The 12,976-nt window shown below is 37.7% G+C and overlaps 1 protein-coding gene across 4 annotated transcripts in view; it reads right to left on the bottom strand.

Annotated features, from left to right (window-relative positions):
• The window catches only part of FRRS1 (ferric chelate reductase 1), a 52,833-nt gene that overhangs the window by 20,860 nt on the left and 18,997 nt on the right, over positions 1 to 12,976 (bottom strand). For all 4 annotated transcript variants that reach the window (XM_025288217.3, XM_044944649.2, XM_044944650.2 and 1 more), the window contains exons 6-8: positions 10,427 to 10,609; positions 4,902 to 5,000; positions 3,591 to 3,738 (exon numbers count right to left, since the gene is read on the bottom strand). In XM_025288217.3, coding sequence (XP_025144002.1) covers positions 3,591 to 3,738; positions 4,902 to 5,000; positions 10,427 to 10,609 — 430 coding nt within the window. The remainder of the gene's footprint in view (positions 1 to 3,590; positions 3,739 to 4,901; positions 5,001 to 10,426; positions 10,610 to 12,976) is intronic.

Below are 12,976 nucleotides of genomic sequence, written 5' to 3'. Positions count from 1 at the left end.
ATGAGCATAGCAACACCAGCAGAAGAGGGAGATAAAACAATGCTCTGTTCTGCACATATATCATCCACAAACTCGGTTTTTCCAGGAAAATACTAATTAATTAAAATATTGTTTCTATCAGAAAACGCATTCTAATTACTACAATGCTGGACTAAGAAGAAACAGATGTCATCACCATACACCCAAAAACACACATAACTTATAGTGCAATGGAATTCACCTATTTAAATGACACTGTGGTAATGTGCACAATGGAATATTACTCAGCCATAAAAAGGAATGCATTTGAGTCAGTTCTAATGAGGTGATGAACTTAGAGCCTATTATACAGAGTGAAGTAAGTCAGAAAGAGAAAAACATATATCATATATTAATGCATATACATGAAATCTAGAAATATTGTACTGATGAATCTATTTTCAGGGCAACAATGGAGATGCAGACATAGAGAACAGATTTATGGACACAGGGGATGCAGGGAGGAAAGAGAGGATGGGACAAATGGAGAGAGTAGCAGGGAAACATATACACTGCTGCCGCTGCTGCTAAATCACTTCAGTCGTGTCTGACTCTTTGTGACCCCATAGACGGCAGCCCACCAGGCTCCCCCGTCCCTGGGATTCTCCAGGCAAGAACACTGGAGTGGGTTGCCATTTCTTTCTCCAATGCAGGAGAGTGAAAAGTGAAAGTGAAGTCACTCAGTTGTGTCTGACTCTTCGCGACCCCATAGACTGCACCCATGGAAGTTTCCAGGTAAGAATACTGGAGTGGGGTGCCATGAATGTAAAATAGCCAGTGAGACTTAGTTGTGTGACTCAGGAAGTTCAAAATGGTGCTCTGTGACAACCTAAAGGGGTGGGAGGTGGGAGGAAGATTCAAGAGGAAGGGGAAATATGCATACCTATGACTGACTCATGCTGATGTATGGCAGAAACCAACACAGTATTGTAATGCAATTATTCTTCAATTAAAAATAAAGAAATTTTTTAAAATAAATGATACTTTTTCTTTTAAAGTATGAACTTTTTAAAAGTATAAATGCAAACTGTTAAATCTTCTAGCAATTTAGGTCATCCATTCAAGTCGATAATCATTTTTGGAGTACCTATGACATTCTGGGCACCAAAGGAAGTAGCTGGATAGGATGAAAAAGGCAAAGCATTTGTAACTAGAATCAACTTGAGTTTAATTCCTGAGTCTGCTACTTGTGTGATTTTAAACAAGTTGCTTCACCTTTCTAGGCTCTAGTTCTCTTATCTCTACAAACGGGCAATATAATATCTATTCATAAGATCTCTGTGAGGGCTTCCCTGGTGGCTCAGTAGTAAAGAATCCACCTGCCAATGCTTCAATCCCAGATTTCACATGCTGCACGGCAGTGAAGCCTGTTCACCACAACTGTTGAGCCTGTGCTCTAGAGCCCAGGAACCACAACTACTGAGCCCTTGTGCTGCAACTACTGAAGCCTTCACACCCTTGAGCCCAAGCTCTGCCACACGAGAAGACACCCCAATGAGAACCCTGCACACCGCAACTGGAGAGTAGCCCCCGCTCCTCACAGCTAGAGAATAGTCCACACAGCAAGAAGACCCAGCACAGTCAGTAAATAAATAAATAAAAATTTAAAAAAATATATAGAAACCTTAAAAGAAAGTTTTAATACGTTGTATTTTTTAAACTGTATAGTTTAAAAAAAAACTTCTGTAAGAAATAATGAGATACATACAATTTATTCTAAGTGACAGCTGCAGATAACAATAATACAATTACCTGCACTTTAGTAATATGTTTTAAAATGCAAATATTTGAGTTTTTCTCATTAAAAATTCATTTCCTACATTTCCCATGTTAGAAGGTATTGAACACTGAGCTGTGAGCTCAAAGAGTTTAGGTTCATATTCCAACTCCACTGTTTACTTGTCTGGGCAAATGACCTAACCTCTCGAAGCCTGTCTCCTTCCAGGTAAAATAGGGATAATAATAATGCATATCTTGTGTAGGTTTCTATGAAGATAAAATGAAAACCTTAATGACAGTGCTGAGCCAACAATTGGCCTCATTATGTACTAAGTAATTTTACCCATTATTATCATTTAACCAAAGTTATTTTCAAGCTACATTTGCTATTGTTGGTGCAAGTAAGAATACACGATTTGCCTAAGATAACCAAACATATCACACACAACTAAACCTGCAAATATTTCTAAATTTTCTCTAACACTGAGTAGATATTTCATCCTCTTTAAAACCTTTTGAACCTCTACTTTACCTATAGGATAAAATCTAAACAACACAATAGAATATAAACTACTATATACAAAACAGATAATTAACAAGGTCCAACTGTATAGCACAGGGAACTATATTTAATATCTTATAATAGGTTCAGGATTGGGAACACGTGTACACCCATGGTGGATTCATGTTAATGTATGGAAAAACCAATACAATATTGTAAAGTAGTTAGCCTCCAATTAAAATAAATAAATTTAAATTTAAAAATTTTTTTTAAATAAAAACACTAAAAAAAATGAAAAATAAACTATAGCGGAAATAATCTAAAAAAGAATATTTTTTTTTTCAGAAATACATGTATAGTTTTAAATATATATCAGAATCACTTTGCTGTACACTAGAAACTAACACAACATTGTAAATCAACTGTACTTCAATTAAAAATAAATAAACCACATGATAGGCTATGCAAGGCTTTCACAATTTTGCCCACACCACGTTTCTCCTCCTCCTCTCTCACCCCCATTCTTCCATTCTGTGTGCCCAGTGCCTCACCACGTGCAAAGTAGGCCATATGCTCCAAGTTTGGGGATATTAAGTTTGGGAGATGAGTCACTAACTACAACATTACCTTGGCATTTCCTGCAATTCTTCAGAATATCATTAGCTAAGACCTTAAACAAAATCTCTTTATTCTTTTTAATGTGTTTCAGTACCTACCAGGGCTGTATTAAAGATAAACTAAACATTCAAACTCGTAAAACTTCCTTGAGCTATACCTGGCATCCGACTGACTTAGAAGGCTGTGAGACAGGAAACAGTATACCTGCAGAGCACCACGAGGCATCCTTTTTCAAAGGGAGGTCCTGTAGAAGCTTACTCAGCTATTAAGGGTTATTCCCTTTACCCCTCTCTTCCACCCTGGAGAAAGCTCAGGTCCAACGAGATGAGATTCATATTGGACAGGTCATCCACAAGAGCCAATATCTCCTGCAAAAACCCCACACAGTCCTGCCTTTAGGGTCCCTGCAAGGAAACTGCCAAAGTCACTGTATCCAATCAGGTATTTACAGTTTTTCCTGGTCCAAATGCAGTTTGCCAGCCAGAAATCACTTTTATTGTGCTGCCTGATAACATAGTTGACACTACCTTTACCTAGCTTCCAGGGAAACAAAGCTAGAAGGTCAACCGAGGTCAAACTGTCAGGCAAAGATGGAAAAGAATTTGATAACTCTTAATTCACAAATGCATATCTCAAAAAAAGAGCAATTACCATAGTCTCTCCAAAAAAATGAGGGAAAGGAAAAAAATGAGAGACAAACCTTAAAAAGGTAGTTTTCTTTCAATATACTTACCATCAACAGCTGCACCATCTGCTACAAATATGTAGTAGCTTGCATTTAGATCAAATCTATTCTTAACCCCAGGAAGGGTAATGTTTCTTCTGAAAGAACACTGCATAACACCATCCGCCAACCTCCAAGCCATGTCCTCAAGAGGATCCTGCAACACGCACAATGGGTCTTCTCAGCACATTCCAAATATTTGCTAAAAATAAGATGTGATCAAAATCCTGGACCTGTTCCATTTCCTTTCTCTAAGATCCTCTGTGCATGTTTTGTCTGCAGTGTCATTGTTTTCCCACTTCCTCTCTGAAGAGGACAAGAAACACATTCTCCCAGTTTATTTGTGTTTATCCCACTTGGCAAAAGTAGTATTTTTACTACCTAGGCTAGAAACTTTGGCAGATGCACTAACTCTATCTGGCCCCTAATATACAACCAACAACACTAAAGAAATACTTAGCAAGTAATACACTAGCAGCCAAAATGCAACTTGTGAGAAGCTCTAACCTCACAAGAAAGCTATGCAGAGAACATGTCACTAGGTGGTAGCTACTGCCCCTTCGGAATTCATTTGCATGTCAATTGCCATGTGAAAATGACACTTCTCTACCACAAATAGGCCACATTTGGCACAGATGTCAACATCGGGCACTTAAGACAATTGCCCAAGGCACTGAACCAGCACCTACCATATATCCACCTCTTTCTCATCAGTCAAGAAATTCTGTATCACTAACAAACCTCTTAAAAATCTGTCTGCAAGCTTTTTTGACCCTCTTAACAAATCATAAAATATTTTAATAGATGCAATAAAAAAGACTTTAAGTGAAACAAACAAGAATTCATCTTTTGCTAAAAAAGAAAACTTTCCTGTGCTTTCTAAAGCATAGAAAAGGGGCATGGTAACTGTAGTTTATATTACTGGACTGTATACTGGAAATTTGCTAAGAGTAGATTTCAGCTGTTCTCATCACAAAAAAAGAAAAAAGTGACTGAGGCAATGGATATATTGATGAGCCTGATTTTAGCAATCATTTCACTATGGAGAGGGATATAAAAACATCATGCTATACAACTTAAATACATACAATTTACACACATATATAATAAAATGCAGAAAGGTTTCTCCCAGACTGTAAGATAGGAACTCTGCTACCAGGACCCTGTTTGGTCTTTGCTGCTAGCTGCAGGTTTGGAAGCTATTTTGCACCACAGCCACGGCACTGTTAGCCGTATAGCCAGAAGATGGACCAGCCAGGTGGCAATTCCAGAATCTTCACACCTACCCCCAGGTGGCAATTCCAGAATCTTCACACCTACCCCAAAATCCATTATAGGATGACTTCGCCCTGTCAAATGGGAAGGTTGTATGTGAACAATCTGATCTTCAAGAATACACACATAAGCATCATCATCACCCTGAAAAACAATGACAAATGAAAAAAAGGTCAAGGGAATTTCAACAAGGGAGCATTCTTTGTCAGTCTAATTCTTATCTCTCCTTTAATCTCCAATATTCCTTAGCTCTAAAAATTAAATCTTATTTACAGTGATTATCAGACAGCAGACTGCATCCTTAAAGCACATTTAAGTTATGGTACAAATGAATGACAGGGCTTCCCTGGTGGTTCAGCAGTTAAGGAATCCACCTCCCAACGCAGGAGACGTGGGTTCAATCCCTGGGTCGGGAAGATCCCCTGGAGAATGAAATAGCAACCCACTCCAGTATTCTTGCCTGGAGAATCCCATGGATGAGGAGACTGGTGGGCTACAGTCCATGGGGTCACAAAGAGTTGGACATGACTTAGCGATAAACAACACTGCTGCTGCTGCTGCTAAGTCGCTTCAGTCGTGTCCAACTCTGTGTGACCCCAGAGACGGCAGCCCACCAGGCTCCCCCGTCCCTGGGATTCTCCAGGCAAGAATACTGGAGTGGGTTGCCATTTCCTTCTCCAGTGCATGAAAGTGAAAAGTGAAAGTGAAGTCGCTCAGCCGTGTCTGACTCCTAGCGACCCCATGGACTGCAGCCCACCAGGCTCCTCCATCCATGGATTTTTCCAGGCAAGAGCACTGGAGTGGGGTGCCATTGCCTTCTCTGAAACAACACTACCACCACCAAATAAATAATATGGATTTTAAGTTATTGTGTATAGTTTTGGTTCTTTCATCTATTCTAAACTGTTTTCCATAAACTATCTAACAAGGTCTTTAACCAGCTTTTGTCACTAAATTCCTTAAACAAGACCCAAAACTAACAAGCTATAATTAAAGTCTTGTTAAAAATACCAATACGATTTTCTAACATTTGTAAAATTTACAAAAAATTTTAAATTTCTTGTAAAAAGTTCCAGTTTTAACTCTCAAGTACATAACATTAGCAAAGAAGTTCCCTGTTACACATCTTATGCTCAAATCAGAATTAATGCAATTCAAGAAGCTTGGAGTTATCATAATTTAAATCACCACACACTGTGGCACACACACCAACCTTGGCCTGATGCCTGTTCTTGTACAGGCCACAAGCTGAGGATGGTGTTTACATATCTAAATGGTTTTTTAAGAATGATATTTCATGATAGTGAAAATACATTAAATCCAAATTTCAGTGCCTATAAATAAAGTTTGACTGGAACACAGCCAACACATACTAATTTGCAGCCGTCTGTGGCTGCTTTAGCACTATAAAAGAGCTGAGTAGCTGTAGAGAGACCAGGCAGCCCACAGATTCTGAGGTCGTTGCTATCTAACCTTTTGCAGAAAAAGCTGGCTGATCTCTGATTTAAACAAACAATGTGTATTTTCTAGAATGTTTATCATCAGTGAAACGATAGGATTTTCTTGTTATTTCAAACAAAATTTAATATAGCAAAATGGTTGATTTTGAGGCACAAGGATGGTAAGTCAACTAAGTCATTAAGGCAAACCTCTCAAATACTGGTGAGGTGATAAGGATGAAGGAGAGGTAATTCTCAGTTTTCATGGCTCTACAGTGAGGGGAAGGTGCTATGACAACCTCATGCTCCAGGCAGCTGTAGAAACCCCAAATTTTGAGCATGGCAGAACACACATGAGACGTTCCAACCAAACCCCAGAATTAGACAGAACCTCCTGCCCCTGTTTGCTCCTCTCAGTTCCAGCATTTAGAACGCACTCTATAAGAAAATAACAAGAGGGAGAAACAAAGATGACAGCATAGTTCTTATGATCAAAGACTATGTTTTAATAGAGGAGACAATTAAAATAGTATGTATAAAATAGACATTTAAACAAAGTGCTATAGAAAGACAAATTAGGTAGGGTCAAAGGATTGAAAAAGGCTTATCAGAAAAGATAGCATTAACTATGCTTCAGAGAATAAAAAATACATGTGGATAAGGTAGAGCTGCAATTAAGGGAAAGGTTTTTCAAACTGAGGAACTTCTAGGGCCAAAGATATAGAAATATAAAAAGTATATGGAAACTTTAGGAAACAGGTGGCACAAAGCTAAAACATATACAGGACAAGGCCAGAAATACCAACAAGGACTTTGAAAAGTTTCGAAAATATGTTAAAAAAATATATATTTTCCTGTAACTACTAAAGTTCACCAATGCTTTGGGGGCTAGGATTGAGGTTATCTCAAATGTGGTCTAAAATCATAACCTGAATCTATTGTAAAAATTTCAGGGCATTCTACAAAACAACCAGCCAGAAAAAAAAAAAAATCAAGAAAAAAGGTAAGGGTAAGCATTCTAAAGAAAAGGAGATTAAAGAGATATAACAATTAAATGCACTGAGTGATAACTGATTAGTCTGGATCAGAGATTTTATACATGACTTTATTGGGACAATTAGGGAAATTTGAATATATACTACATTGAATAAAATTATTATATTATATATTTGATGGTGATATTATGATAATTGTAGGAGAATATCCTTCTTAGGAGATACATGCTGAAAAGGAAACATTATGTAAAGTTTAAAAATAAAATAAAATTTAAAAAAATAAAAGTAAAGACAAAATATTCATCTAAATGAAAAAAAAAAGGTCATGATAGCTGTAGCTTTATTTTCAAATAGTGCAGGGAAAAAAATGTGTGTTAATATACAGTGAAAAAGTTAATCTACACATACACACACAGGGAAAGAGAGAGAGACAGTGACAAATGCAGGTGAAGGCTTTACTGGTGTTCATTATACTAGTCTCTCAACTTTCACATAGGTTTAAAACCTTTCAAAACAAAAAGTTAGGGTGGGTAAAAGAAGAACCTGAGAGGTGACTAAAAGAGAGGAATCTAAGTCACCAAGTTTTCTTGAACACCAGAGAAGATGGTAGCAGCAATGAAGGAGATAATCAGTCCAGAAGCTTCCCAGACAGTATCTGAAAAGAAGCAAGAGATCAATAACAGTAGTTACTTTTTCCTATTGTTGTTGATCACCAACAATGGGAAACACAAAAGGATGTTATAAGGGTAGATAATAAATTCAGTTGGTAGATGATGGCCTGTGTTGTCCAGAACACTCATCTGGAAGTAACCACCCAGAAGCTGGAAATTTCAAACTGGACACACAAGAGAGGCCAGCACTGGGAGCATTCTGGAATTTGAGTGTTAAGAAATTATGTACAGAATAAGACAACACTGGGCAGGGGAAAACAGAGAACAGCAGCTAATACAGTGTGTATACTTGAATACTTTATCTCAGAGAACAAAAAAATATCTAAGATGAGGGAGACGTGTATATTCTGAATTTCAGTTAAAATTCAGGTATTAGCAAATACTGTTAGGAAAAATATGGAAAGTTGTACTTTCAATTTTAGTAATGAGGTCTAATAGCAAAACAAAACTGCTATCATTCATGTACAAACGAAATTGAAAAAAGGTATAATTTAGCTTATCTAATCAGTATTCATAACATCAGATACCTTTGGTATTTGAACTTACATCACATACTGATAAGAAATCACAGGCCATAAAAATATCCTAAGAATTTAAAAATAATCAAAAATAAAAACAACCACTTTACAAATATTTTTGGTGATGATTTATTTCCCCCAATTTAGGCAAACAGGTGTACAGATGATTTTGATCATCAAATAGGCTTGCTCCATAAATTAACTGCACCTGTATAATTAAGTCTTTTTATAAACATGTTTGATGAGTACTATACTAGAAACATAAGATTTCTAAGTAAGATAAATATATCTTGAATTAGAGGTAAACATTTTTGTGTCATCTACGCCTACAACTTAGAACAGAATTAATTGTTCTACTTGTAGGTTCCTCATCACAACACTCTCTGTAACAATAGTCTTCCTCTGGCTGACAGATTTTATGTGACCAGAAAAGGAAACATGTTAGTGTACTATTGCAGGGAGTTTGGCTAGAATTCTTTTATTTAAGTGACTAGAATACATATCTAAATATGTACTCTACCTTACACATGCACCTTAATAAACCTACACTTATTCCAACAAGGCTATCATTGTTAACCCCTGCTGGACTCCTCTTCAGAGTTTCCTTCATAGCCAGCTCCATTCATATAACAGGCACTACCACCATCTTTCCTTATTGCTTTACAGTCACATTTATTTTTAACCCAGCTTCCTCATGCACCATATGAATAAGGTTCATTTTTGCCAAAATTGAGAACAAAAGAATATGCTGTAAGTATAATGCTAATCACAAAAGGAAAAATGGGGAAAATGTTTTGAAGAATTGCAACATCATTTGATCAAGTATAAAATTTCCCATAAAAGCAACTTTAAAAGGGAAAAAGAGTCACAATTTCTTTTATGGTATTTTTAGAAGCCTATTAAATATCTTCTATCTCATAGGTTTAAGGTATACCCTGTGTTGAATGAAAAAAGATAATGAGTGCATTGTGAAACTACATTTTAAAATATACAGGTCATATCACATATTGCAATGTCATCCACCCCCAAAAAAGTCACACCTGGCTCCCTGAAATATTTGCAGCCAGCATAACAAGGATTACTGCGATTAGCATGCACTTTGAAGGAAAATATTTGTTCTTCTATCACAGAATCTCAGAGTTCCTTTTCTTTTTAAAAAAAAAATGATTTCCTTAAAAAGTGATAAGTTTAAAGCCTAACAGGAAGAAAACTTTCAAGAAAAGACTCCTTGAATTTGTTAATGTGGAAATGAGAGGCTTTCTCCATTTGTAGCCAACCCCCTCCACAGTCAGCTCTGCTGGAACAGGATAGACACATGTCCTGGCCTTTATAGCCTTCTTCCTCTCCTGGGAAATCAGAATGCTAATGCAGGACTCTGTTCTTCCACACCACAGCACAAGGCTGCCACCTACAGAATCTCTTAATCCATTCAGCACTACCCAAGGAGAGTGAGACATTTTGTAGACCCGGTAAAGAAGCCACTTATGCCTGGAGACACTAGGTTTAATTCCCTGTTGGGGAAATGTGCCATGACCATCAACATGGGGACAACAAGAGCAGCAATCCAGGCTGTAGTCACCTGAGAAAACTAGGAGTTGAAGAGCATCACAAACAACATGAGATTTTATGAAAAGCAACTTTTTCTTAACTGCACTCCATGCTTTATCACAGAGACAGAGGTAGACAGATAAAGTGGCAAATCCACTGGAAACAAAATGCTTTTCCTAACTTTCCTCAGGACAGCCTTGTCCTTAGAGATATTAATATGGAATGGCTCAACTCAATGCTGCTTAACTGAGAATCCAAGTTAGTTTCTCTGCCCTCCCTTCCCACTCCTCCCGAAAGTATGAGAATCTGACTCTGGAAAAAATGCTAATCTGCTATTGATTATCACTCACTCCAGTGACTCTCCTTTCATCACCACTGATGTAAGTGAGAGGTACAAACCATCCATCGGTCGTGAGAAAATGCCACGGATAAATAGCCTTTACTGGGACCACTCATTTCAACCATCACTGATTGGTCATCTCGTGTGAAGGACAAGAAGACACAGGCACGCTCCTTCTCTGGGTCACAGTTCAAAGGACTCCTGATACAGAACTTCTTGTTCCCACAGTCTGAAGCATTGAACTAGAAAAATGACAGGGGGAAAAGACTTAATTATCAAACAGGCAATTCATCTCCAATGACAGAAGAGCTGCTACCTTGAAGTATGGGTTTTAACAAGAATACATTTTCATAATAAGGATTCAAACAACGGGAAAAAGACCACATCCCAAATTAAAAATTATCAAAGCAGTAGTTAGGTTGTAAACTTTTAAATTTAATTAATATTAATTAAAATTTGGAAGACACAACATTACTTGAACTATAATTACACATGAGTATTAAGATCCCTTTAATACACAGAATATTTCACATTAATTATGTTCTGGAGCAAAGTTTCGAGTAAACTTCGAGAAATTTCTTAGGGAATATTTAAGTCCACATTGACATTCTTGCCTAAAGGATATCCTCTAGCTTTCAGAGATGGAATTTTTAAAACCAAACAAACAAACCCTTAGCAAGTTTTTATATTTAGATCCTGGACTCTGCCTCTAGAATTCAAGTTCAAGTTTGACATTAAAATGATGTAAGAAAAAAATGGTTACTCCCATATATACCACCGCTCCAAATAATAGTAATAACAATTTAGTAGAGAAGAAGCAAAAACAATCTATGATTATTTAATTCAGAGCTTCTTGGTATTGCAAATAAGAAAGACTACTGAAAAACGTCAGCTCTACAATTCAACAGAGCAAACAAGCAGTCATACTGAGTTAGAATGAGGTGTGACACCACATTTCAGAAGAGAGCTAAACATGAGTTTAAGTAACAGGATTTAATGGGAACTGTACAGAAAAACTCTCATTTCTTCTACTCTACCAATATTTCTGGGCACCAAACAGGTGTGGGCATGTTCTACAATAAGCAATTCTGCAATTCTCTGCAGACATAACTGAGTGTACTACAATTCAACTCTTCTCTGACACTGTCTACCTGAAATTGGTGTCAGATCCCATAGGCTAAGGGCTCAGTCCCACAAGACTGCACCCACTTCAGATGCCCATCACAGATGCCAATCACAAGCCCCAGGTTGCCACCTGTACTTCTGAATTGTTGGCCATAAACTAAAGGTTCTCAGCACCTCCTCCTTGAGCTAGGTGATTTATAAAGATGGCTCACGGAACTTACTAGATTACCAGTATATTATAAAAGGATAACAACCCACAAACAGCCAGATGGAAGAGCTGCGTAAAGTATGCAGGAAGGGGCAGGTGCAGAGCTCCCGTGACCCCTCTGAGGCACCAGCCTCCCCACACCTCCATGTGGTCAGCAACCCAGGAGCTCTCCGAAACCTACACTTTTGGAACTTTTATGGAGGCTCGGAGAAGGAAATAGCAACCCACTCCAGTATTCTTGCCTGGAGAATCTCATGGACAGAGGAGCCTGACAGGCTACACTCCATGGGGTCGCAAGAGTCGGACACAAGTTAGCGACTAACCCACCACCACTATCATGTGGGGTGAAGGATTATTAGCTCAATTTTCAGCCTCGCTCCTTTCTCTGGAGAATAGGGTCAGTGGGCTGAAAGCAGCAAGCTTCTAATCATGGCTCAGTGTTTTGGGGGACCAGCCCCCATACAGGAGTCCACCAAGAGTCACCTCATTAGAACAAAAGATACCCCATCATTCAGGAAATTCCAAGGGATTTAGCAACTCTGTATTAGGAACTGGGGTCAAAAGGCCAACTATTAACAGAAACCAAGCAGAGACCTATATATATATAAATTTTTGTTTATTATTTCACAGGAACTTAAAGAGAAAGTATAGTAGAATGGAGAGAATAAGCCACTAGAAGCCTGGAAACATGGGTTTAGTCTGTCTCTGTTCTCCCCTTTACTCCATCGTTGCATCGTGTTTGCTGAAGAATTTATCTCTCAGGGTCTGTTTATCTTTAACTATGCAACAGGGACCCTGAGGCCTCCTCTAGCTCTCTACAAGTGCCAACATCCTGTGACTCTGAATGAATCTCTCCATAATTGGAGATTATAAACTTGGTACAGAGATACAATAAAAAAATCTTCAACAAGAGCTAATGCCTTTTATACGAATATAAGAAAAGATAACAATCTTTTTTTAGATTGTTAATAGATTCCTCCTGGAAAGCTAGATCCAAAATGACTGGGAATCCCCCAAAGCAACTTTAAAATAAATAAACATTGAGACTAAACAACCTGAGAATTACTGCAAACAACAAATCGAATTGTTTGGTCAAACAAAAGTTCATAATAATGTAATCAAATGGCTCATCACATATTGCATAATGTGGAAAAGAAGGTAAACAAAACAAGACACTGTATAGGGGCATAGGAGATTTAGCCTTCCCTATGAGAAAAAATTGCTATAAAGAGACAAGAAAGTGGAAGAAAGAGAAAAAAATGAACTAATATTTACT

The sequence above is a fragment of the Bubalus bubalis genome, chromosome 6 (genome assembly GCF_019923935.1).
Source record: "Bubalus bubalis isolate 160015118507 breed Murrah chromosome 6, NDDB_SH_1, whole genome shotgun sequence".
NCBI lineage: Eukaryota > Metazoa > Chordata > Mammalia > Artiodactyla > Bovidae > Bubalus > Bubalus bubalis.
This window is presented reverse-complemented; position numbering and strand designations above follow the sequence as displayed.